The sequence below is a fragment of the Coregonus clupeaformis genome, chromosome 16 (assembly GCF_020615455.1).
Source record: "Coregonus clupeaformis isolate EN_2021a chromosome 16, ASM2061545v1, whole genome shotgun sequence".
NCBI classification, from domain to species: domain Eukaryota; kingdom Metazoa; phylum Chordata; class Actinopteri; order Salmoniformes; family Salmonidae; genus Coregonus; species Coregonus clupeaformis.
In genome coordinates, this window is record NC_059207.1 from 51,615,084 (window position 1) to 51,641,673 (window position 26,590).

Consider the following 26,590-nt stretch of genomic DNA (forward strand, 5'->3'; position numbering starts at 1 on the left):
TATTGTGGATAAAGAGGGTCGTTATGTGATCGTAATAGGAGAGATCCATTCTACTTCTGTAACTCTACTAAATATATATGGGCCAAACATTGATAACCCCTCTTTTTTCAAAAGAGTCCTTGCCCTGATTCCAGATATCTCCCATACTAATCTGGTCATTGGAGGGGACCTTAACTGTGTACTAGACCAATATTTGGATAGATCCTCTACCCGGCGAACCCCTACCTCCTATTCAAGCGAATTCTTGAATACCTACATAAAAAATTCTAACTTATTTGATATATGGAGGATCTCTAATCCTACGGGTAGGGAATACTCCTTTTACTCTCATGTTCACAATGTATATACTCGAATTGACTACTTTTTGGTTGATGCTAAACTACTCCCCTATACCTGTAATGTGAGATATCATGATATTATAATCTCTGACCACAGTCCACTCACCTTCTCCCTGAGATTTGGTGACATCGTACCAAACGAGAGGGTCTGGAGGTTGAATCCTCAGCTCCTCACAGAACCAACATTCTGTGAACATCTTAAAGACCAAATTACATTTTTCTTTGATACCAACGACAACACAGAGACTTCCCCAGCATTATTGTGGGAAACGCTGAAGGCTTATTTGAGAGGCTGTATCATCTCCTTTCAGACTGCCAGGAGTAGGCAAAACAGAAATAAATTGGTAGAACTGGAGGGACAAATTCACTTACTGGATAGGGAGAATGCTAGACATCAATCTATGGAGAAACATAAAAAAATTATGTATTTAAAATTTAAATACAATCAGATCCTCTCGGCTAAAATTGCTAAATCTTTTCTCTATGCCAAGCAAAAATATTTTGAGTTTGGTGACAAACCACACAAATTACTCGCCAGACAACTTCGAAAAAACGTGAGTGACCAAATGATTCACAAAGTTAAATCTGCATCTGGGGAATTACTCTCCTCCCCCAAAGACATCAATGACAGATTCCGTCAGTTTTATGAGACTCTATATACATCTAAAGTGGATCCTAACCCCTTAATTATGCAAAACTTTTTGGAGGACTGTAATCTTCCTGCCCTGAACCAGGAATACTCTAACTTCCTGAATAAGGAAATATCTCTTGAAGAAATTAGAGAAACAATTAAATCTCTAAAGAGTGGCAAGACCCCGGGCACAGATGGATACCCTGGTGAATTCTATAAAACATTCAGCAACATGCTATCTCCCTACCTGCACAAAATGTTGGTTCGGGCCAATGAGGATGGAGCTCTCCCATCTACTTTGGATGAGGCGTTTATTACAGTTATACATAAGAAGGGTAAAGATCCGGAAGAGGTAGGGTCATACAGACCAATATCCCTCCTTAATACAGACCAAAAGATTTTAGCAAAAACTCTGGCTAACAGGCTTAGCACTTTAATTGGCAAATTGGTCCATTCGGACCAGACCGGCTTTATCCCTAATAGAAACTCATTCTTCAATCTCAGGCGCCTCTTCAACATTATGTATTCTCAGAGGTTACCTAACGTGGACCTTGCCGTTATATCTCTTGACGCCGAAAAGGCCTTTGACCAAGTTGAGTGGCCCTATCTATTCAAGGTCCTACAGAAATTTTATATTGGAGATGGGTTCATAAATTGGATCCAGCTTTTATATAGGAACCCCTGTGCGAGAATACTCACTAACCAATCAATGTCGCCCCGATTTAACCTTCACAGAGGGACAAGGCAGGGTTGTGCGCTGTCGCCTATGCTCTTCGCCCTAATTATTGAACCTCTCGCTCAAGCGATCAGATCTCATTCAGCAATACACGGCTATAATACTAAAGATACTCTAAATAAGATTTCCCTATACGCAGATGATATTCTCCTCTATGTAACAGAACCCCAAGCTAGTATTCCAGCTATTCTTGAGGTGATTAATTTGTTTGGTACCTTCTCGGGATACAGAATAAATTGGAACAAGAGTGAATTAATGCCCATACGGTTGCAAAACACCTCCTGGCTAGAACATCTTCCAGTTAAGTTATCTTCAGAAAAATGTATCTACCTTGGAATTGTAGTTACCAAACAATACTCCTTACTATTTACAGATAATTTCCCTTCTCTGATGCAAAATCTCAAGGCAAACATACAGTTTTGGAGAACTCTCCCAATTTCTCTGCTCGGAAGAATTAATGCCATTAAAATGGTCTTCCTCCCACAACTGCTCTACCTATACCAGAACATCCCAGTATTCATACCTAAATCATTTCATAAACAACTGGACTCTATTATCAATCCTTTCATCTGGGATTATAAAACACACAGGATAGGTAAAAAACACCTATGTAAATCCAAGATGGAAGGAGGATTGTCTCTCCCAAATTTTATATTTGACTATTGGGCCGCTAACTTCCGCGCTGTTACGTTTTTGCTGGATGACGCAACCCCACCATCCAGCTGGCTTAGCATGGAGCGGGAGGAGTGTCACCCCTTCTCTATTGGTGCCGTGATTTTGTCACCTGTCAATCTGGAGATGTCACTTTACCATAACAATCCTATTATACATAGCACAGTCCGAATCTGGAAGCAAATTAAAGTCCACTTTGAGCTTAGACCAATATCATTCATGCTCCCTGTTGCCAGGTATCCCTCCTTTGCCCCCTCTAACCTTGATAACACCTTTGAGCGATGGGGAGAGTTGGGGATAAGTACCATAGGGGATTTATATATAGGAGGGACCTTTGCTTCCTTTGAAGCGCTGAGGGAAACTTATAACCTTCCCAGAAATAACTTTTTCAGATACCTACAAATTAGAGACTATGTTAGAAAACACCTCCCAACATTTGAGAATGCTAAACCTTCCATGTTTGACGGATGCATAAAAATATGCCCCACCTCAGACAAACTGATATCTCGTCTATATGACGCTTTTCAATCTGTTAGCGCACCCTCTACAGATGCCATTAAGGCAAAATGGGAGGAAGAACCTCATCTCTCCCAAGTGGACATTCTCAATTTTTCCCCTAACCCATCTGTCTATCTCCTCATTTGAATTCCATGCTGTCACAGTCACTAGCCCATTTAAGCTTAATATCCTTGTCATCTATCGCCCTCCAGGTTCCCTTGGAGAGTTCATCAATGAGCTTGACGCCTTGATAAGTTCCTTTCCTGAGGATGGCTCACCCCTCACAGTTTTGGGGGATTTCAACCTCCCTATGTCCACATTTGACTCATTTCTCTCTGCCTCCTTCTTTCCACTCCTCTCCTCTTTTGACCTCACCCTCTCACCGTCCCCCCTACTCACAAGGCAGGCAATACGCTTGACCTCATCTTTACTAGATGCTGCTCTTCTACTAATCTCACTGCAACTCCCCTCCATGTCTCCGACCACTACTTTGTTTCCTTTTCTCTCTCGCTCTCCTCCCACACTACTCACTCTGCCCCTACACAGATGGTAATGCGCCGCCGCAACCTTCGCTCTCTCTCTCCCACTACTCTCTCCTCTTCCATCCTATCATCTCTTCCCCTCTGCTCAATCCTTCTCCCTCCAATCTCCTGATTCTGCCTCCTCAACCCTCCTCTCCTCCCTTTCTGCATCCTTTGACTCTCTGTGTCCCCTATCCTCCCGGCCGGCTCGGTCCTCCCCTCCAGCTCCGTGGCTTGATGACTCATTGCGAGCTCACAGAACAGAGCTCCGGGCAGCGGAGCGGAAATGGAAGAAAACTAAACTCCCTGCCGACCTGGCATCTTTTCACTCCCTCCTCTCTACATTTTCTTCATCTGTTTCTGCTGCTAAGGCCACTTTCTACCACTCTAAATTCCAAGCATCTGCCTCTAACCCTAGGAAGCTATTTGCCACATTTTCCTCACTGCTGAATCCTCCCCCCCCCTCTCTCTCTGTGGATGACTTCGTCAACCACTTTGAAAAGAAGGTTGACGACATCCGATCCTCGTTTGTTAAGTCTAATGACACTGCTGGTCCTACTCACACTGCCCTACCCTATGCTTTGACTTCTTTCTCCCTCTCTCTCCAGATAAAATCCTGCGACTTGTGACTGCAGGCCGCCCAACAACCTGCCCGCTTGACCCCATCCCCTCCTCTCTTCTCCAGACCATCTCCGGTGACCTTCTCCCCTACCTCACCTCGCTGATCAACTCATCCTTGACCGCTGGCCATGTCCCTTCCGTCTTCAAGAGAGCGAGAGTTGCTCCCCTTCTCAAAAAAACAACACTCGATCCCACTGATGTCAACAACTACAGACCAGTATCCCTTCTTTCTTTTCTTTCCAAAACTATTGAGCGTGCCGTCTTTAGCCAACTCTCTTGCTATCTCTCTCAGAATGACCTTCTTGATCCAAACCAGTCAGGTTTCAGGACTGGTCATTCAACTGAGACTGCTCTTCTCTGTGTCACGGAGGCTCTCCGCACTGCTAAAGCTAACTCTCTCTCCTCTGCTCTTGTCCTTCTAGACCTGTCTGCTGCCTTTGATACTGTGAACCATCAGATCCTCCTCTCCACCCTCTCCGAGCTGGGCATCTCCGGCGCGGCTCACTCCTGGATTGCGTCCCTACCTGACCGGTCGCTCCTACCAAGTGGCGTGGCGAGAAGCTGTCTCCGCACCACGTGCTCTCACCACTGGTGTCCCCCAGGGCTCAGTTCTAGGCCCTCTCCTTTTCTCCCTATACACCAAGTCACTTGGCTCTGTCATATCCTCACATGGCCTCTCCTATCATTGCTACGCTGACGATACACAACTAATCTTCTCCTTTCCCCCTTCTGATAACCAGGTGGCGAATCGCATCTCTGCATGTCTGGCAGACATATCAGTATGGATGACGGATCACCACCTAAAGCTGAACCCTGGCAAGACGGAGCTGCTCTTCCTCCCGGGGAAGGACTGCCCGTTCCATGATCTCGCCATCACGGTTGACAACTCCGTTGTGTCCTCCTCCCAGAGTGCGAAGAGCCTTGGCGTGACCCTGGACAACACCCTGTCGTTCTCCGCTAACATCAAGGCGGTGACCCGCTCCTGCAGGTTCATGCTCTACAACATTCGGAGAGTACGACCCTGCCTTACACAGGAAGCGGCACAGGTCCTAATCCAGGCACTTGTCATCTCCCGTCTGGACTACTGCAACTCGCTGTTGGCTGGCCTCCCTGCCTGTGCCATTAAACCCCTACAACTCATCCAGAATGCCGCAGCCCGTCTGGTGTTCAACCTTCCCAAGTTTTCTCACGTCACCCCCTCCTCCACACACTCCACTGGCTTCCAGTTGAAGCGCGCATCCGCTACAAGACCATGGTGCTTGCCTATGGAGCAGTGAGGGGAACGGCACCTCTGTACCTTCGGGCTTTGATCAGTCCCTACACCCAAACGAGGGCATTGCGTTCATCCACCTCTGGCCTGCTGGCTCCCCTTCCTCTGCGGAAGCATAGTTCCCGCTCAGCCCAGTCAAAACTGTTCGCTGCTCTGGCACCCCAATGGTGGAACAAGCTCCCTCACGACGCCAGGACAGCGGAGTCACTCACCACCTTCCGGAGACATTTGAAACCCCACCTCTTTAAGGAATACCTGGGATAGGATAAAGTAATCCTTCTACCCCCCCAAAAAAAATTTGTAAAGTGGTTATCCCACTGCCTATAGGGTGAATGCACCAATTTGTGAGTCGCTCTGTTTAAGAGCGTCTGCTAAATGACGTAAATGTGCCCTTGAGCAAGGCACTTAACCCTAATTGCTCCTGTAAGTCGCTCTGGATAAGAGCGTCTGCTAAATGACTAAAATGTAAAATGTAAATGTAACTAGGGACTGATATTTCGGTGGCAGACTGGGAGGATAGCTTGGAGTATATCCACACCTGCTCCATTAACTCCAGACATCGTCTCATACAATTTAAGGTATTACACAGATTACACTATTCCAAAACTAAACTGCATAGGATATTTCCTGATACATCCCCTATGTGTGATAAATGTCAGGCTGAGCAGGGTACACTACTCCACTGCTTTTCCCTATGCTCTAGTCTGTATGGTTATTGGTGTGGAATATTTGGGGTCCTCTCTGATGTTCTGGAGACTTCAATAGACCCAGACCCGCTTCTGATAATCCTGGGAGTGTCCGATTCCCTAAACGGATTAACCAACTCCCAAAAACAACTAATCTCTTACAGTCTCATTTCGGCAAAAAAATGAATCTTGTTGTTTTGGAAAAGGAGGGAAGCGCCCTCTACCAAATTATGGCTCAGCGAATTGGCAAAAACTGTACACTTAGAAAGAATTAGATATATTCTGAACAATAAATTATCAACATTTGATCAAATCTGGCAGCCTTTCCTCTCTTACCTGGACCAGTCGGTGCTGTGAATTTGTACTTTTTAACGCACTCTCAATTGTCATATTGTAATCTACCTTTGGGCAGCGTGTGCTGGCCCCGACACTCGAGCAGTCGGGAGGGGAATAGGGTGGAATAAGGGGGGGGATAAAGGGGGGTATAAGTGGGGGGGTTACATCTACCCTTTTTCTTTCTACCTGTCCCTGTTCTGTATGTCGTGTTTTGTAATATTTGTTTTGTGTCCAGAACTCTGGGTCTTGTTGTTCATGTCTGTTCTCTTATGTTTAGATAAGAACTGTACATGTCTTTCATACCTATACACCATTCTTGTGTGTGTTCAATAAAAAATATTTGAACAGAATACAGTATATACATATGAGATGAGTAGAGCAAAAATATGTAAACATTATTAAAGTGACTAGTGTTTCAAGTCTATATATATAGGGCAGCAGCCTCTAAGGTGCAGGGTTGCGTAACCGGGTGGAAGCCAGCTAGTGATGGCTATTTAACAGTCTGATGGCCTTGAGATAGAAGCTGTTTTTCAGTCTCTCGGTCCCAGCTTTGATGCACCTGTACTGACTTCGCCTTTTGGATGATAGTGGGGGAACAGGCCGTGGCTCGGGTGGTTGTTGTCCTGGGTGTTATCTTTTTGGCCTTCCTGTGACATCGTGTGCTGTAGGTGTCCTGGAGGGCAGGCAGTTTGCCCCCGGTGATGCGTTGGGTGGACCGCACCACACTCTGGAGAGCCCTGCGGTTGCGGGCGGTGCAGTTGCCGTACCAGGTGGTGATACAGCCCGACAGGATGCTCTCAATTGTGCATCTGTAAAGGTTTGTGAGGGTTTTAGGTGCCAAGCCAAATTTCTTCAGCCTCCTGAAGAAAGGCGCTGAAGAAAGGCGCTGTTGTGCTTATGTAATGCATGTATTATGAACTATGCCATTATGCCATTCTATTCCTGGGTTTACCACAGCCTACAAAGTCAAGTCACACATACTTTACAGACATGTTTAATATTAGATCGAAACAATACAGAAAATAATTTTCAAGACTATCTACTATCAACATCCGGAGTGTTTTCTCTTACTATACTTTAGGGGTAGGCTGCTGGCCGAATTTTGTCGGAGTGGATGGTAGGGGGACCGTAACATAATTATAATAATTTGTACACTGCAAATTGACCACAACCAAAAATAGATTGTATTTGAAAATAACAATAATTTCATGCCTTGATTACATTGAGACATGATCACATATCTCTTTTTTTATTTGTGGGAATACTTGGTGAACAGATTTTGTAAATTAAACTAATTTGTAGCTGATTTAATTTATAGGTACAAAATATTTAAATTAAATAAACATACATTTAACTCACACATGAAACAATTCTAATAGTATAAAAAAAACGAATTTGTTAGCATAAACGTTTGTAATTTCTCCCTAGGAACCACTTTGTGCCTGCCTAATTTGCAATACAGAAATCATCCCGTCGGTTCCTCCTGTCAACTAAGGCAGAAACTGTCACATACAGAATATGGAGATGAGAGGCTACATATCTACATTATATACCATTATAAGCAACGTGTCTCTTCCATCTGTTGAACGACCAATAGGTCCCTCAGTTCAGTACGTGGTTATGTATCTCCACTCCACATAGTTAATCTGGTAGTAGATATTACACAGTTGTGTCTGTTGCGGCCTTCAGTCCTGCCTTTCCTGTATCACAATCCAGCTGTGATTGGGAGTCCCATAGGGCGGCGCACAATTGGCCCAGCGTCATCCGGGTTTGGCCGGGGTAGGCCGTCATTGTAAAAATAATTACAAAAAATAACAATAAGAGGACATTGCGACTAGTGCCATAGATAAAGATCTGCACATATGACTCAATATATAGAATCTCTATTAGACCCTTCTTTGCCACATATATTGTCATTGCTTCGGCTCTTGTGGTTCCTATGGTTACGGAGGTATATGTAGATGAACTGGAAACAGACTAAACTCAGTTTGTTTGTTGGTTAGGTGGTGGTGTTCAGAAATGGTCCACTCTCGCCATTTTCTCCAGCTGTTCCTCAGAGATTGTCTCTGGGGGGGATATTGTGTCTTCTACCGCAACCTTTTCTAGCTCCTCATAGGTGTGGGGTTCGTACGGGGTGATGGGGGTGGTGTCTAGGTTGGGGCTCTTCTCCTGGTCTTCGTAGCTGATGTTGTCATAGATGTGCATGGCGTTGCTACTCAGCTCCAGCTCCTGGGCCTTGGCCTGCTGTATCCGTAGCAACACTGCTTTATTCACTCCAGGACCTGAGAGACACACAGGATTGGGGAAAAGGTATTAGTCCAAAAAAGTCTGAGTGAAAACCTTAATATAGTGACTAATCTGTTGGTTGACACGCACACACGCGCGCACACACACACACACTCTCTCACCAAAGTAGCTGAGCAGCACGGGTAGGAATATAAGACCGTGGGCCATGCCCAGCAGAGTGATAACCAGGTTTAAACGGAAGAAGAAGATCTGGATGAGCTGGGCTTTGGCAAATGCCAACACCACTATTCCAGGCAGGTTCGTCATGGCAACGCCAGCAAACACCTGTAGAACCACACAGGGACAAACATACATTCAGTATAACAAATAGTCCATTAAGTGTCCACATATATCTATGTGATTATAACATGGTTATATATCTAATGGCTGTATAGTGATTGAATGGTCTGGCACTTGAACTCACCGCACTGCCCATAGTAGCAGTAGCCTCCTTGGCTCTCTCTACATGTGTAGGCTGGATGCTCATGGCAAAGGAACGTGTCATGTGAGATACAAACTCCACAGAGATACCAACCGCCTGCAGACCAGAGAGAGAGAAGGGGAAGGGTTAGTGTGTAAAACGCATGTTTGCTTATGTCAAGTGCCGCTTGGGTGGGGACATTTGCTTCCTTTGTCTTTGAGCTTATAGCCCATTTCAGGATATAAAAATAGGGGACACTATCTATAGCACGTGTACAAACAGGTTAAGATTTATGAGGTTTCAAACTAGTGCTGAAGGTGAGACACATTGCAACAAGTTTCACCCACACCAACACAAGTAGTGCTATGGTTCCATACCGTGACCAGGTTGATAAGAGCCACGGCGTTGTAGTCGATGCCCCACAGTGTCATGACGCCCACGGTATCCACGGTGATCATGATGATGGTGAGGAGGTTGAGAGCGCCGGAGCGCAGGTCCATGCCCAGCAACAGACAGCACACCACGAAGGTTGGTAGTAGGCACAGGGAGATGTTAAACAGTCCCTCAGACACGATGGTCAGGTACTGCTCATAGAACACATAGGTCACCCTGGAAAGGAGAGGAGGAGGATAGTCTGATTAACTGATGCTTAGCACAGCATCTCCCAGAGGGGAAAGGAGGAAGAGGTGTATGTGTAAGGAAAGACGTGAGAAGAGGAGAAAATGAAGAGAAGAATGGAGGAGGACGCTGAGCTAACATACGTGTAGGGGAAGACCTCAAAGTCTGGTGATGTGCCAGGTATGGCTCTCATGCTGAGGGTGATGTTGTGGGCCAGCTCTCTGGCTATCTTTAGCGCTGCAGTGAACTCCTTGGAGGTGGTCAGGGCTGTGTGGTACGCCATGAACCTGGTGGCTAACAACACAGAGACACAGGTCACCTTCAACTTCAGCAGCTTTATTGTCTGTGTATTCAGTGCATTCGGAAATTATTCAGACCCCTTGACTTTTTTCACATTTTGTTAGGTTACAGGCTTATTCTAAAATGGATTAAATAGTTTTCTACACACAATAGCCCATAATGAAAAAGTAAAAACAGGTTGTTCTAAATTTTTGCAAAAAAATACATACAAATAAAATGGAAATATCACATTTACATAAGTATTCAGAACCTTTACTCAGTACTTTGTTGAAGCACCTATGGCAGCGATTACAGCCTCAACTCTTCTTGGGTATGACGCTACAAGCTTGGCACACCTGTATTTGGGGAGTTTCTCCTATTCTTCTCTGCAGATCCTCTCAAGCTCTGTCAGGTTGGATGGGGAGCGTCACTGCACAACTATTTTCAGGTCTCTCCAGAGATGTTCGATTGGGTTCAAGTCTGGGCTCCGGCTGGGCCACTGAAGGACATTCAAAGACTTGTAACGAAGCCACTGCTATGTTGTCTTGGCTGTGTGCTTAGGGTCGTTGTCCTTTTGGAAGGTTGACCTTCGCCCCAGTCTGAGGTCCTGAGCACTCTGGAGCAGGTTTTCATCAAGGATCTCTCTGTACTATGCTCCATCCATCTCTCCCTTGATCCTGACTAGTCTCCCAGTCCCTAACACTGAAAAACAGCCCCACAGAATGATGCTGCCACCACCATGCTTCACCGTAGGGATGGTGCCAGGTTTCCTCCAGACGTGACGCTTGGCATTCAGGTCAAAGAGTTCAATCTTGGTTTCATCAGACTAGAGAATCGTGTTTCTCATGGTCTGAGAGTCCTTTAGGTGCCTTTTGGCAAACTCCATACAGGCTGTCATGTGTCTTTTACTGAGAGTAGCTTCCATCTGGCCACTCTACCATAAAGGCCTGTGTTGCCGAGATGGTTATCCTTTTGGAAGGTTCTCCCATCTCCACAGAGGAACTCTGGAGCTCTGTCAGAGTGACCGTCGGGTTTTTGGTCACCTCCCTGACCAAGGCCCTTCTCCCCCGATTGCTCAGTTTGGCCGGGCGGCCAGCTCTAGGAAGAGTCTTGGTGGTTCCAAACTTCTTCCATTTAAGAATGATGGAGGCCCCTGTGTTCTTGGGGACCTTCAATGCTGCAGAAAGTTTTTGGTTCCCTTCCCCAACTCTGTGCCTTGACACAATCCTGTCTCGGAGCTCTACGAACAATTCCTTCCACCTCATGGCTTGGTTTTTGCTCTGACATGCACTGTCAACTGTGGGACCTACATAGACAGGTGTGTGCCTTTCCAAATCATGTCCAATCAAGTGAATTTACCACAGATGATCAATGGAAAAAGGATGCACCTGAGCTCAAATTCGAGTCTCATAGCAAAGGGTCTGAATACTTATGTAAATAAGGTATCTGTTAAAAAAAGAAAACTGTTTTCGCTTCGTCATTATGGGGTATTGTGTGTAGATTAATTGAATTTTCGAATAAGGCTGTAACGTACCAAAATGTAGAAAAGGTTAAGGGGTCTGAATACTTTCCGAATGCACCGTATGTGTGGGGTACAGAGATGAGGTAGTCATTCAAAAATCATGTTAAACACTATTATTGCACACAGCGTGAGTCCACACAAAGTATTATGTGACATGTTAAGCACATTTGTATTCCTTAACTAATTTTGGCTTGCCAAAACAAAGGGGTTGATTACTTGACAAGACATTTCAGCTTTTCATTTAATTAATTTGTAAACATTTAGAAAAACATAACTCCATTGACATTCTGTGTGTAGGCCAGTGACAATCTCAATTTAATCAATTTGAATCCAAAAATTTATAAAAAACCTATTTTCACTTTGTCATTATGGGGCATTGATGAGGAAAAATCATAATTAAATAATTTTAGAATAAGGCTGTAATGTAACAAAATGTGGAAAAAGGGAGGCGGTCTGAATACTTTCCAAATACACTGTAGGTTAAAACATGATTTCGTTTTTGTTTGTTTTTTAAAGATAATATCCAGTATTCCTCACCTATAATTTCTCCACTCTCATCTCTGATCACAGCCTTGTCATAGGCTCCTAGACCTCTGTTAGGAAGAGAAACAGACCATTACACACACGCATGTGTGTGCGTGCATGTGTACGAACGTGTGTGTGTGTGTGTGACGCTCACCCCTTAGGGCACTGCAGGTCGGGCTTATTGCCTAGGAAGTCTGGTAGGAAGCGGTTGAATTGCTCCATGCTGGGCCTCAATACTCCGTTTTCGGGAATTTTCATACACTTCTGTAGACACATTAAGGTCGCTACGCACACAACACATTATACATCAGGTTAGAAACTACACAATGTTTCTTTATGTTTTGTTAATGCATAACGAACAAAGAGGATAACGTTGTTTGTTTTTATTTCAGGTTGTCTGGTTGTCTGAGGTACTTGGTACTCACGTTCGCTCGCAGGACAGAATTTCCCTCTGTTAGGACCGGCTGTATAGAGCCGGCAACACTTGGATCCAGGGTTTAGCCAGTCAATGAAGTCGTCCATCCACGAGTTTGCTGGGATAGCCATGTAAGATCTGTTAATCATATCAATGAGTTGAGACTCATTAAAACAAGCACCATTTTGTATCAGAAAGTACCCATCATTCTGACATCGTTACAAACTTCCCCCTTCTTTTATTTCACTTTTATTCACGTTCACACAAAACCCCTAGAGTCAGCCAAGCTTTGGCCTTGGAATATTACATTTTACATTTACAATATCAGCTGCTGATATGGCAGATCGAAAGTAAAGGTGCATTAATGAGGTGGTGATACCAGCAGCCCTGAGACCTTATCTCCACGCTAGAGAGGACAGAAGTATGGTGCTTCCTGACCACAAATGCTATTTTAACCACTAACCCTAACCTTAACCCTTACCCCTAACATTAACATTAATCCTAACCCCAGACTAAGAATAAATAGTTTGCTCATCAGATTTTATGATATCGGCCTTTTTATCCTCTCGAATATGGTCATCTAGTCCCTGATCTATTCTTGGATGTGTTTTATATAACTGGGTTGATCATTAAGTGTTGTGATTGGCTGTGTGTCAGGTTGCTGTGTGGATATCAGTAAGTTCAAGGTTGGGTGTAGTGGGGAAAAGGGTGAGGAAGGAGTCAGAGAGACAGACTGGAAACAGAACAACAACACCGTTAGAAGGAAGTAGTGTTTGAATATACACTGAGTGTACAAAACATTAAGAACACCTCCCTAATCTTAAATTGCACCCCCCCTTTTGCCCTCAGAACAGCCTCAATTCGTCGGGGCATGGACTCTACAAGGTGTCGAAAGCGTTCCATAGGGATGCTAGCCCATGTTGACTTCAAGGCTTCCCACAGTTGTGTCAAGTTGGCTGGATGTCCTTTGCACTCTTAGAAAAAAAGAGTTCCAAAAGGGTTCTTCAGCTGTCCCCATAGGACAACCCTTTTTGGTTCCAGGTAGAAGTTTTTTGGGTTCCATGTAGAACCCTCTGGGGAAAATGTTCTAAATTGAACCCAATAGGGTTCTACCTAGAACCAAAAAGGGTTCTTCAAAGGGTTTTCCTATGGAGACAGCAGAAGAACCCTTTTAGGTTTTAGATAGTACTTTTTATTCTAAGAGTGTGGGTGGTGAACCATTCTTGATACATACGGGAAACGGTTGAGCGTAAAAATCCAGCAGCATTGCAGTTCTTGACACAAACCGGTGCGCCTGGCACCTACTACCATGCCCCATTCAAAGGCACTTCAATATTTTGTCTTGCCCATTCACCCTCTGAATGGCACACATACACAATCCATGTCTCAATTGTCTCAAGGCTTAAAAATAATTTTTAACCTGTCTCCTCCCCTTCATCTACACTGATTGAAGTGGATTTAACAAGTGACATCAATAAGGGATTGTAGCTTTCACCTGGATTCAGCCGGTCAGTCTATGTCATGGAAAGAGCATGTGTTCTTAATGTTTTGAACACTCAGTGTATACAAGCCAATTTACCCCCGCCCAATATAAAGTGCTTTGAGACCAGGTGAAAATAACTAGCTTTATAAATGTAATTGTTATTATTATTATTATTATCCTACATTCAATCCAAATTCAAATGACTACTCACAGGTCGGGGTATTCAGTGGCGTACTGGATCTTCTGAGTGAGAGAGAAGGGGTCACAGCCCACACTGGAGCAGGTTGCATTCATACCCATTATCTTGGTGAAGTCAAAGCCCTTTGTCGTGACAAAATAGGTTGGGACGCCCACCTCAAAGTATGCATACAGGTACTTGAAATACTCCAACATGTAGGAACCCTGAGACAGAGGATGAGAGGAGAAGGTGTCAAGTGGTCAGTACAAGGACACAAATGTACTGTTATTTATGGTGTTTCTTTATGTTGTTCATACTGTATGTTGTTATTCATGAATGAACGAACGAATGAATGAATAAAGTGTCATGGGAGATGCATTCAAGCAGTAGTCCAGGTGTCACTCACCTGGGGCATAGCCAGCTCCTGATCCAGGCCTACTGTCACATAGAACATCAGGTAGATGGAGGAGATGAACATAAAGATGAACACAACCATCTGGCAGAGGGAGAGAGGAGGAGGACTTCAACCACAACCATAACCACAACCAGCCAACTGAGCTAACTAGAGGGAACATCAATGTATAAAAGTAAAAAGGCAATAGTTTGTTTACCACTATGACCCTGGTGACGGGGTGGAGGAGGACGGGGGCATAGTATTTCCTCATGACGGGCAGAAGGAAACCCTCGTTGGGTTTGGACGGGGCCGGGGTCTTGACGGTGACGCAGCAGGCTAGCTCGCAGCGGTTCCCATCCTGCCGTCTGGCGTCCAGGGACAGCAATGCCACGAAGGCCGTCATCTGCAGCACAAAGTCCATGAGTACAGCCAGGGCAGCGTACAGAGCAAAGGACTTGACAGCAGGCATGGTGCTCAGAGCGCCTGGGAGACAGAGGTGAGGAACAGGAGGAGTTAGTCATTAACTGTCACGGATTCAGCCGAGGCTGCCCCTCCTCCTTGCTCGGGCAGGCTTCGGCGTTCGTCGTCACCGGAGTACTAGCTGCTACTGATCTATGTTTCTGTGTTCTACTTGTTTTGTCTTCATTGTACACACCTGGTTCCCATTATGTCTATGATTTGTTCCCTATTTAACCCTCTGGCTCCCACTGCGTTGTGTGCGTGTTTGTTCTATGTTTGGTATTATCGACTGGTGAGCGGGATTGTCCTCCCTGCGTGGAGTTTCTGTTCATTTATATTTACGAGTAAAGTACATTGTCTACTAGCTCTGTGTCCTGCGCCTGACTCCGTCCTACCACTACACACTGACGCCTGACAGAAGAGAGCGGCGGGGGAACTTCTGTTCCACCTCAGACAGGGGAAGAGTAGCGCTCAGGACTTCGCACTGGACTTCAGGACCCTGGCAGCCAGAGCGGGATGGAATGAGAGGGCCCTGATTGACCACTACCGATGCAGCCTATGGGAGGACGTTTGTCGGGAGCTGGCCTGCAGGGACACCACCCTTAACCTGGACCAGCTGGTGGATTTGTCGATAAGGCTGGATAACCTGTTGGCCATCCGCGGACATTCGGATCGGGATCCGTCCATTCCATCCCCCAGCACCTCCAACCCTACACCGAAGGAGCTTGGAGGTACTGCTCTTAGGGAGACCGGTAGAGGGTTGTCCCCTGCACCAACTGTGGCCGCAGAGGACACACTGCTGGTCGGTGCTGGGGAGGGTCCTCAGGGAGTCGAGGCAGCAGGCAGAGCACTGGTGGACCGTCCCAGGTGAGTAGGCACCTGACTCACCCAGAGCTCCCTGTTGCGCACATGTGTATTGACATTGAATTTCCTGAGTTTTCCCCGCATTCCCAGCATAAGGCGCTCGTAGATTCAGGCGCAGCTGGGAACTTTATTGATCGTATGTTTTCCCGTAGATTAGGGATTCCTATTGTTCCTGTTGATGTGCCCTTCCCTGTTCATGCCTTAGATAGTCACCCTTTAGGGTCAGGCCTGATTAGGGAGGTCACAGCTCCACTCTGGATGAAAACGCAGGAGGGTCATGAGGAGAGAATTAGTCTCTTTCTGATCGATTCTCCTGCGTTTCCAGCGGTGTTAGGGCTTCCCTGGTTGACCTCTCATGACCCCACGATTTCATGGCAACAGAGGGCTCTCAAGGGATGGTCACATCAGTGCTCGGGGTGGTGTGTAGGTGTTTCCATAGGTGCAACTACGGTGGAAAGTCCAAACCAGGTCTCCTATGCACATTCCCCCCGAATATGCCGATTTGGCTCTCGCCTTCTGTAAAAAGAAGGCGACTCAATTACCACCCCATCAACAGGGGGATTGTGCGATAAACCTCCAGGTAGGCACTTCCCCGGAGTCACGTGTATCCTCTGTCACAGGAAGAGACGGCTGCTATGGAAACATATGTCTCCGAATCTCTGGGACAGGGATACATTCGGCCTTCCACTTCACCTGCCTCCTCAAGTTAATTTTTTGTGAAGAAGAAGGATGGAGGTTTATGCCCGTGCATTGACTACCGTGGTCTCAATCAGATCACTGTGAAGTACAGTTACCCACTGCCTCTCATTGCTAGTGTGACGGAGTCATTGCACGGAGCGCGCTTCTTCACCAAATTGGATCTCAGGAGCGCGTACAACCTGGTGCGTATCCGGAAGGGGGATGAGTGGAAGATGGCATTTAGTACCACATCTGGGCACTATGAGTACCTTGTCATGCCGTACGGGTTGATGAATGCTCCATCAGTCTTCCAATCCTTTGTTGATTAGATTTTTAGGGACCTGCACGGACAGGGTGTATATAGATGACATTCTCATATACTCCGCTACACGAGCCGAGAATGTATCCCTGGTGCGAAAGGTGCTTGGTCGACTGTTGGAGCATGACCTGTACGTCAAGGCGGAGAAATGTCTGTTCTTTCAAAAGTCTGTCTCCTTCCTAGGGCACCACCTGTCTGCGTCAGGGGTGGAGATGCGTAATTGGCCGACTCCAACCACGGTTAAGGAGGTGCAGCGATTCTTAGGGTTTGCCAACTACTACCGGAGGTTTATCCGGGGCTTTGGTCAGGTAGCAGCTCCCATTACCTCCTTGCTGAAGGGGGGACCGGTTTGACTGCAGTGGTCAGCTGAGGTGGACAGGGCTTTTGGTCACCTGAAGGACCTGTTTACCTCGGCTCCTGTGCTGGCTCATCCGGATCCCTCCTCACAGTAGAGGTGGACGCGTCCGAGGCTGGGATAGGAGCTGTACTGTCTCAGTGCTCGGGTACGCCACCAAAGCTCCGCTCCTGTGCTTTCTTTTCGAAGAAGCTCAGCCCGGCGGAGCGCAACTATGATGTGGGGGACCAGGAGCTGTTAGCTGTTGTTAAGGCTCTGAAAGCGTGGAGGCATTGGCTTGAGGGGGCTAAACACCCTTTCCTCATTTTGACTGACCACTGCAATCTGGAGTACATTCGGGCGGCGAGGAGACTGAACCCTCGCCAGGCAAGGTGGGCCATGTCACCCTTTCTTACAGACCAGGTTCCCAGAACGCTAAGGCAGACGCTCTGTCCCGGCTGTATGACACAGAGGAGAGGTCCATGGAGCCCACTCCCATACTTCCGGCTTCGTGTCTGGTGGCACCGGTGGTGTGGGAGGTTGACAAGGACATCGAGTGGGCGTTACGTACGGAGCCCACTCCCCCCCAGTGTCCAGAGGGTCGTATGTACGTTTCGTTAGATGTCCGCGATCGATTGATCTATTGGGCTCACACGTCACCCTCCTCTGGTCATCCTGGCATCGGTCGGACAGTGCACTGTCTTAGTGGGAAGTACAGGTGGCCCACTTAAGCTATGGACGTGAGGGTTTATGTTTCCTCCTGCTCGGTGTGCGCCCAGTGTAAGGCACCTAGACACCTGCCCAGAGGGAAATTACAACCCCTACCCGTTCCACAACGGCCGTGGTCCCACCTATCGGTGTATTTCGTTGCGGACCTTCCCTCATCACAAGGGAACACCACGATCCTGGTCGTTGTGGATCGGTTTTCTAAGTCCTGCCGTCTCATTCCTCTGCCCGGTCTCCCTACGGCCCTACAGACTGCGGAGGCCCTATTTACACACGTCTTCCGGCACTACGGGGTACCTGAGGATATAGTGTCTGATCGGAGTTCCCAGTTCACCTCAAGGGTCTGGAGGGTGTTCATGGAACGTCTGGGGATCTCGGTCAGCCTGACCTCAGGGTTTCACCCCGAGAGTAATGGGCAGGTGGAGAGAGTAAAGCAGGATGTGGGTAGGTTTCTGCGGTCCTATTGCCAGGACCGGCCGGGGGAGTGGTCCGTTTTCATCCCCTGGGCAGAGATGGCCCAAAACTCTCTCCGCCACTCCTCTACTGACCTGTCTCCATTTCAGTGTGTATTAGGTTATCAGCCGGTCCTGGCACCATGGCATCAGAGCCAGATCGAGGCACCTGCGGTGGATGAATGGTTTAAAGTCCTGAGGAGATTGAACGAGGTTTGTTATAGGTTACAGCTTCCTCCTGATTATCGTATTAACCCCTCGTTCCATGTGTCTCTCCTCAGGCCGGTAGTAGCTGGTCCACTCCAGGAGTCTGAGGTACGGGAGGTTCCTCCGCCCCCACTGGACATCGAGGGGGCACCGGCATACTCTGTCCATTCCATCCTGGATCCGAGGCGTCGGGTGGGGGGCCTGCAGTATCTCGTGGAGTGGGAGGGGTACGGCCTGGAGGAACGGTGTTGGGTCCCTAGGAGGGACATCCTCGATCCCTCCATGTTGAGGGATTTCCACTGGAGTCATCTGACTCGCCCTGCGCCGCGTCCTCCTGGCCGTCCCCGAGGCCGGTGTCAGCGCACGGCTGGGGCCGCGCGTTAAGGGGGGGGGGTGCTGTCATGGATTCAGCCGAGGCTGCCCCTCCTCCTTGCTCGGGCAGGCTTCGGCATTCGTCGTCACCGGAGTACTAGCTGCTACCAATCTATGTTTCTGTGTTCTACTTGTTTTGTCTTCATTGTACACACCTGGTTCCCATTATGTCTATGATTTGTTCCTTATTTAACCCTCTGGCTCCCACTGTGTTGTGTGCGTGTTTGTTCTATGTTTGGTATTATCGACTGGTGAGCGGGATTGTCCTCCCTGCGTGGAGTTTTTGTTAATATATATTTACGAGTAAAGTACGTTGTCTACTAGCTCTGTGTCCTGCGCCTGACTCCGTCCTACCGCTACACACTGACATTAACATACAGTATGTAAGCCCCCTTCACAGACGCCATGTGTATTGAATTGAGTAAATGGATGGAATGTAGGCTACAGCCTGGGATCTATAGACCACTATTGTCATTGCCATTGACAGTGACTTGTGATAGAATGCACTGTTGCTAACCTTGTACCCAGGCTCCTTGCTAGCACATAGGTTTGACAGAGAGATTTGGCTGGTGGACGAGACGACTTATTTGCACACCTGATTAATTACTGCAGGTTCAGAGAGTCAATAAGAAAAGTAACATCTCTCTGACAAGAAATACCGGTGTCTTTTCTGTGTGTTCTGTTTCTATGTTCTAGAGAAAGGCTTTACACTTTCTTTCTTTTCTGTTAGAACAGCCTCTCTGGTATTATTATTTATTATTTTTTATTTTTTTATTATTAATAATTGATTTAGTATTTACACTGTTCCAAATTGTCAGAGAAATAATATTTACAATAATAATGCTTGTTTAATAATAAGTAATGTCATTATCATTAGTAGGCTTAGCATAGCAGCCTTGTATAAACACCATCGAGCTGTAGGCCTAAGAGCACATCCTGTTTAGTCTTAATACCGTAACTTACTTGGTCTTAATACCATAACTTACTTAGGCCTACATTTAAATACTTCTATAGGCTACTGTATCGTTCATTTGTTCATGTCAGCATACAAGTCATTCATGACTTTGAATTGCAATCAAGCATTTTAGTTTAAAAATAAAGCCAGCCTTAAATAATTAGTTCCATTTCAGAAATTGCATTAATGAATGAATTCGGCTGTTTTTAGTCTTTACTGTAATAAATTCCCCTGTAGCTCAGTTGGTAGAACATGGCGCTTGCAACGCCAGGGTTGTGGGTTCGTTTCCCACAGGGGGCCAGTATGAAAATGTATGCACTCACTAACTGTAAGTCGCTCTGGATAAGAGTGTCTGCTACATGACTAAAATGTCAAATGCACCAATGGGAGCTCACCCAGGAAGAAGCAGACAGACTCGGAGAGAGAGCACAAGAGCATGCTGGGAGCTACATTTCCAAGGACACGTCCGATCTGCTCCTCCTTCTTCTCGTCTGGCCTCCGTGCGTCCCTCTGAGGGAGAGAGTTTTACTGTTACTAGAGAGAGAGAATACTACCACCTAATGAAGAACATTATGAGTGAACCGATTGAACTAATGATCGTTGAGGAATACAGTCAGGTATCAGGCTACTGTTCAATAGTCTAGCAGCCACACACACACTCACCAAAGTAGCTGAGCAGTACAGGTAGGAATATGATACCGTGGGCCATGCCCAGCAGAGTGATAACCAGGTTTAAACACACACACCTGGTACTCCAGGACGAAGATAAAGATGTTGTCAGCTCCTACGGCCAGCACCAGGAAGGGAACCACCTGGAGGACGACCAGAGAAGAGGGGATACCGATCCAGGCGTAGAAACCCATGGAGGCCAGGACAGAGCAGCCCACCACCAGGATACCACCCAGACCCACTAGGAACTTCGAGTCCACCTGTAGGGACACCACAGAGGTCAGGGGCAGTTCCTGTTTACTACAGTTTCCTGTATGGCATAGGAATACCTTCTAGTCCACCCTAGTCATATACAGTACAGTGTTTCATCTATTTTACAAACTAGCATTACAGTTTTTAACATTACGGAACATTCCATTTTTGTTCCATCTAGCCCTCCAAAAGGCTAAATCATCCATTTTAGAGAATATGACTGTCTGCATCTAGACATGCTGTTTCTATACAGTCGTTTCCTAATTTCTTTCCTTGTATAATACTAAGGATAAGCACTATCTTATTGATTTTACTTTCTGCTTAGGGCCAAGTGTTTTCTGTGTGTGTGTGTGTGTGTAGCTAAAGTGCTAAAATGGCAGCAGTTGAAATTCAAATTGGCATTGCCACATTGTATTTCAGTGAGTGGTCTCACCAGTATTCGACTGAAGGAGGTGTACTCCCCCAGAGCCACAGCGATGTACACAAAGATGACAGCATAGCTGATCATGAAGATGGGGATGTCCTCCGCTGTCGTCCTGTTGATCTCATCCTCCAGAGACCTCTACAGAGAGAGAAATAGAGGGGTTCATAGAAGGAGTGAGAGATGGGAGAGAGAAGAGCAGTGACAGAGAAGGATATAAAGAAGAGAGAGAGAGGGGAGAGAGAGAGGTAGTTATAGACTAATAAAGCAATGTATTACAATATTATGACCATGTAATGTCTTCCAGGTAAATAGCAGGTAAGAAGTAGACTGTCTGTATGGGAGCTATCCCTGTCTGTGTGCGTACGTACGTACCTCAGCCATGTATGCAAAGGTGAATGGGTTGCCTGGACTCTTCTGGTACTCTTGGACAATGTCCAGGAACCTCTGCTCCCACTCCAGGGCCACCTTGAACTTAACGTTGTCTCGTGGGTAGTTATTGAGGGAGAATGTCAGGATGAGCGCTTCTGCTGTAGTGTAGCCCTCATCTGAGAGAGGGAGATAACGAAAGCTGGGTTAATACACAGGATTCATCTAATATATAATAATATATGCCATTTAGCAGATGATTTTATCCAAAGCGACTCATGCGTGCATACATTTTATATATGGTTGGTCCTGAGAATTGAACCCACTATACTGGCGTTGCAAGCGCCAAAGCTGCGCTATGCTCTACCAACTGAGCTACAGACAACCACTAATCATCTATTCTATGAAGTGTCATCAAGCTATTAGATTAGTGTTTGTGTCTGTTCTGGGGGATTGGTAGCAGAGCAAAAAAAAAGAATGCCATCTATGGATTACTAAAGTATTATTACAAAAGAAAACGACATGAAGACTTACTCTCATATCCTCCCACTGCGAGGAAGGGGAAGACTGGTGCTCCATAATCAGCCATGCAGCTCAACTGCAGGTCAGTGATGTCTTTGAACGACAGGGGAGAGCTGCATGGAATGGAGTATACAAGATCATGTTTAATTTAACTGCCTTACTGTCAATGATAAAACATATTTGAACAATGATAATGAATATTTAAAAACAGCTCTAGAATCTGATTGTGTTTTCACTGATAGAAAGGGAGGGACATCACAAATCAGACTTACTTGACGCAGTAGATAAAGTGGTCTCTCCAGTCCACCTCCTTGGTCACTCCCAGCTCCGTCATGTTGACTTTAGCGTTGAGGTTGTCCACACTGTTCTGAAAGTACTGGGGCAGGCTGTTGACAGCACAGTCGGTCAGGGAGGGGTTGGAGGGGTTGAGAGGCGCGAAGCACACATCCTTCAGACTTGCGGTACGGTTCAGATCATTCGACCAGAACTCAATGTTCTGCAGATAGTGTTGGAACAATAATGGAGTTTAGTATTGCAATACTTTAGTGATTTCTGATTTTCACAATCGTTGCAAATAAATGCAATATGTCAATAATCACATGTTCTCTATGCATGTTAATTGGTAGAACTACTACTAACACAATTTTCATGATATTTCGGGAATACCAATTATAGTGCCACTGACTACCCTACCTGAATCTTTTTCTGCAGCTCCAGAAGTTCCAGGATCAGATCTTTGGCAATGATTCCACTGAAGTTCTGCTTTCCGAACAGCAACGAGTCGTAGAAGTGACCAGGTCGGCCCGGCGCTGTCAGGATCAGCTGGTTGGTTCTAAAGAATGGGTCGAAGTACTTGTCGTGGAAGTCCTTCTCCATACGGGCTCGGCTGTTTGGGGCGGACCACAACTGGACCGGGTCGGTGGTCAGTTCGATGTGCATGAGTCCCGTGGCGAAGGCCGCTATGACCACAGCCGACGCTAGCAGCACCTTGAGGGGGTGTGAGGCGATGAGGGTGCCCCATGCCTGGAACGCAGAGCCCAGGAACTCTTGAGTAGCCAGGCTGTTCTTGTCTGTACACGTCACCTCCCACGGTTCAATCAGCCTCTCAGTCACGTTGTTCCCATTCTTATCCATCCCTTTCCCCTTTCCTTTCCCTTTCTCAGAGTCCTTGCCCTCCTCCTTCCTCAGGAGGTAGGTGGAGAGCACAAAAAGCAGGAAAGCTAGAATGAGAACACAGAGGACGATCACACACAGCACCAGGTAGCCGTCCATCCCCCCGATGGTGAAGGGTCCTGCGGGGGGTTGGGGAGAGGGCATGACCGGGCACGAGGCCTGGCAGTCCTGGCAGGAGCAAACCTCTGCCCCTGTTGGGGTCATCTCGTTACACCCCAGCGCCCTTCCAGCGTAAGGCACTACCCCGTCGGGTATCCCCTCGGTGACCCCTTCTGGAATCAGCCTGAAGTCGATGTCCAGTGGGGCCAGGCCATTACTGGAGTCTCCCTGGAAGTCATACCAGCGCTGAGCCGTACACAGTGCTGAGCCGTATCGTCCACACATGGTAGCGATGGCATACCCCCCCGTGGCGGGAATCCTCACGTTCTTGCAGGAATCAAAGGATTTGTCGGCAAACGAGGTGGACAAGTAGGCCTGGTAACCCACCACAGCCTCTTTGACTATCCCCAAGCTGGTGACGTTCACGTCAATGGTGCGTGTCACGTTAACGGTTGTGGACTGGTCAGGGCTGCAGGTGTTGATGCAGTGGAGGTGGGCAAAGTTATCAGCACAGGAGGGGCAGCGGATGAGCACTGCCTTGGACAGCATCAGGCTCGTCTCCAGGGACTTGAGCTGCTTTATAGAGCAGCAGGCGGTGGTGCTGCCCTCTCCACGGTCCAGCATGGGGCACACCTAAAATAAAAAAACTGTATGGTCATTTACCTGGAAGGTAAGGTTATCTCTCTCTCTCTCTCTCTCTCTCTCTCTCTCTCTCTCTCTCTCTCTCTCTCTCTCTCTCTCTCTCTCTCTCTCTCTCTCTCTCTCTCTCTCTCTCTCAGAATCACCCAGAGAGTTACTGGGCTAGAACCACTGACCTTTTTGAGTTGTCGGTAGTGCTCCCCCTCGAGGGTTCGAGCACGGCTGTAGTTGAGGCAGGGGATTATGGGGGGTATGAGGGATCCCTCCACTGTTGGGTTTTTACCACACTCATCGTAGAAGGCACAGTATCCTGGCTCATGACGGGCCTCTGAGACAACCTGGGGGAGACATACAGTTGTAGGATCTTAATTTGATCACTATTTTGTTGCTGAGAATTGTCCTGCACAGCAGGAAATGCACACTTGTCATTACCACTTTGACTTGATTTACCCTAACAAAAAATGTATCAATCACTACAAAAATTTCCATTAATTCACATTTCCTGTTGCAACAGGATTATTTCCTGCTGGAGCAAACTGGCTCAAATTAAGATCCTATATCTGTAGACAGACTGAGTTAGTGAATGGACAGAGTTAGTAAGGCTGAGGGGAGATATTGGTTGTGTAACCATAATACACATTTTCACTTTTTTATCCTTCTGGTTGGGATACTCTTCTACGTTACACTATCTATTTTTCAACTGATAAACAGTTCCGGCCTACAAATATTCTGTATTCGCCTTCCTGAAACGTCTTATCAATGAGATTATATGGATACAATATAATCGGCCATGTCAGGTTGTTTTTTACATTGCTTTTTGCTGTTTGGTCATAATGACAATAAAAGGGTGGAGATAGTTAATTACTCTGTTCAAGGCTTAATCACCAGCACAGATAGTGTTAGTATGTACAGGAATAGAGAGATTAGTGACAGTTTTCAACATAAGGAAACAAAATGGCAGATCAGCTTACTGTTTCTAAGTACCTGACTGTTTCTGCATTCAACATGGCTAAATCACTGACAATTTGGCTTAAACATTTGGATTATATTTTTGCCTTGTTTAGTAAAATGACAATAAATTGGTAGTGAAAGAATATCTTCACTCCCTCAATTAGTCCATTCATTTGCATCAATACAGTCAAGTGCCAGGCATCTCTGTTGTAGATATCCTAAAACAACACATTAGACAACACTTGAAAATAATCATAAAAATAGAGGAAGCGTTAATGGACCATGTGAAGAAGTATAAAACTACAGTCCCTCTATTTTATAATGAATTGTATAATATGTAAATACAACAAAACATTCATTCAAATAAACACATCCCAGTAGATATTACAATTACACTTTCCTTTAAGTCTATTATTATGTTCAAAGAAATGTAGTCTAATTCAAGTACTGGATTCTTAGTTCTTGTGATTCTGTTAGTGTTGAATGGCAACGTAGACACTTGCAAGTTGTTTAACTACCACACCCTGTAACACCAGTGGTGGAAATGGAATTGCCATCAACAACAAAATGCCTCCTGGGACCCAGTTCCAGGGGGTTCCATCATCACCACTGGATAACAGCCATCAGGGAGAAACAGAAGGACTTACCAGACAAGCCAGGAGTGTGAGCATGGCAGTGGCACGGCTCATAGTGGGTCTGCCCATGCTGTTATTCCACAGCACCTCACAGCTAAGAAAGAGCCTGGAAGCCCAGGTACAATAGGACGGAGTGTCGGTTTAGTTGCCGTCGTACTATGGCAGGTCTCCCCTTTTTAATCTCAATTAGATCACTTGAATAAATAACAAAAGGCTAAATAGAAAATAATTTAGAACATTTGTCCTGTGAAGGGGTGAGATAGTGAGAGAGGCCTCTATGTGTTAGTCCTTCTCTCTCTCTTTCTCTGTCTGCCTGTCTGTCTCTCTGTCTTTCAGTCCCAGGTGTGAGAGCCAAGGGGTAGGAACAGGCGAAGACATCAGCCACCCCGCCCCATGACTAGAATCAGTGGTGTCACCTGTTTTATCTGGCCTGATGCAGCGGATGCCAATCAGAACAAGCAAAGAGACATTAATCTGATTGATCATTAACCAGGGAGGGTGAGGATGGTGGAATGTTGCCTGGGAGACACAGAGAAGCTGGGAAAGCAAAAACAAAGGATAATTAAAAGAACAGACATAACGCCACCGCCCTCTACGACCCACGGCACCCCTGCCCTTATCCCCTTACCCCTATTCCAGCTTTACCCCATTCATTCAAGGTTTGGTTCACTTGTATTTGTGTCAATGAACAAGTAGGAAGCGAGAAAGAGACAGAGAAATAGAAACAGAGAAAGAGAAAGTGGGTGGTGGGTGGTGGAAAGGAGTTACAAGAGAGGAAGAGTGAAAAGTTAGAAAAGAGAGGGGTGGTGAGAGTGGGAGAGAGATAGAGTTTCTGTAATTCACAGGCTGAAGTCCATCCCATGAGCATGGGTGTTTGTGTAACTGAATGTAAATACTTCTGGATCAATGGGAGCTTCTATTCCAGAGCACTTTATGACCTACAGTACAACAGGCGGTATCAGAGATTAGTTTAGAGTTGTGTTTGGGTCCCTCTGATATCACACAGTAAGAATCCATTTAGGCTGATTACCCACTGTGTACAGACATCAATTCAACGTCTATTC

General features: G+C 46.3%; 1 protein-coding gene across 1 annotated transcript; it reads right to left on the bottom strand.

Annotated features, from left to right (window-relative positions):
• Positions 1-7,287: 7,287 nt before the first annotated feature.
• npc1l1 (NPC1-like 1) lies at positions 7,288-26,037 on the bottom strand. Its single transcript, XM_041901448.2, has 20 exons — positions 25,539-26,037; positions 24,117-24,278; positions 22,723-23,934; positions 22,302-22,525; positions 22,042-22,142; positions 21,514-21,686; positions 21,151-21,279; positions 20,543-20,725; positions 20,192-20,306; positions 14,648-14,913; positions 14,443-14,532; positions 14,070-14,260; positions 12,386-12,513; positions 12,115-12,244; positions 11,973-12,028; positions 9,778-9,928; positions 9,394-9,625; positions 9,020-9,133; positions 8,718-8,880; positions 7,288-8,591 (listed from the first exon to the last, which is right to left on the bottom strand). The coding sequence occupies exons 1-20, from the start codon at positions 25,593-25,595 to the stop codon at positions 8,323-8,325; spliced, it is 4,146 nt and encodes a 1,381-aa protein (XP_041757382.1). The 5' UTR covers positions 25,596-26,037; the 3' UTR covers positions 7,288-8,322.
• Between the last annotated feature and the right edge of the window lie 553 nt (positions 26,038-26,590).

Excerpts from the sequence above, each read along its gene's own strand:
- npc1l1 (XM_041901448.2), bottom strand. The coding sequence starts at position 25,595 with ATGGGCAGACCCACTATGAGCCGTGCCACTGCCATGCTCACACTCCTG. Across the intron at positions 22,143-22,301 it reads CACTTTATCTACTGCGTCAA|CTCTCCCCTGTCGTTCAAAG; the intron begins GTAAGTCTGATT and ends CATTCCATGCAG. Across the intron at positions 21,687-22,041 it reads CGCAGTGGGAGGATATGAGA|ATGAGGGCTACACTACAGCA; the intron begins GTAAGTCTTCAT and ends TCCCTCTCTCAG.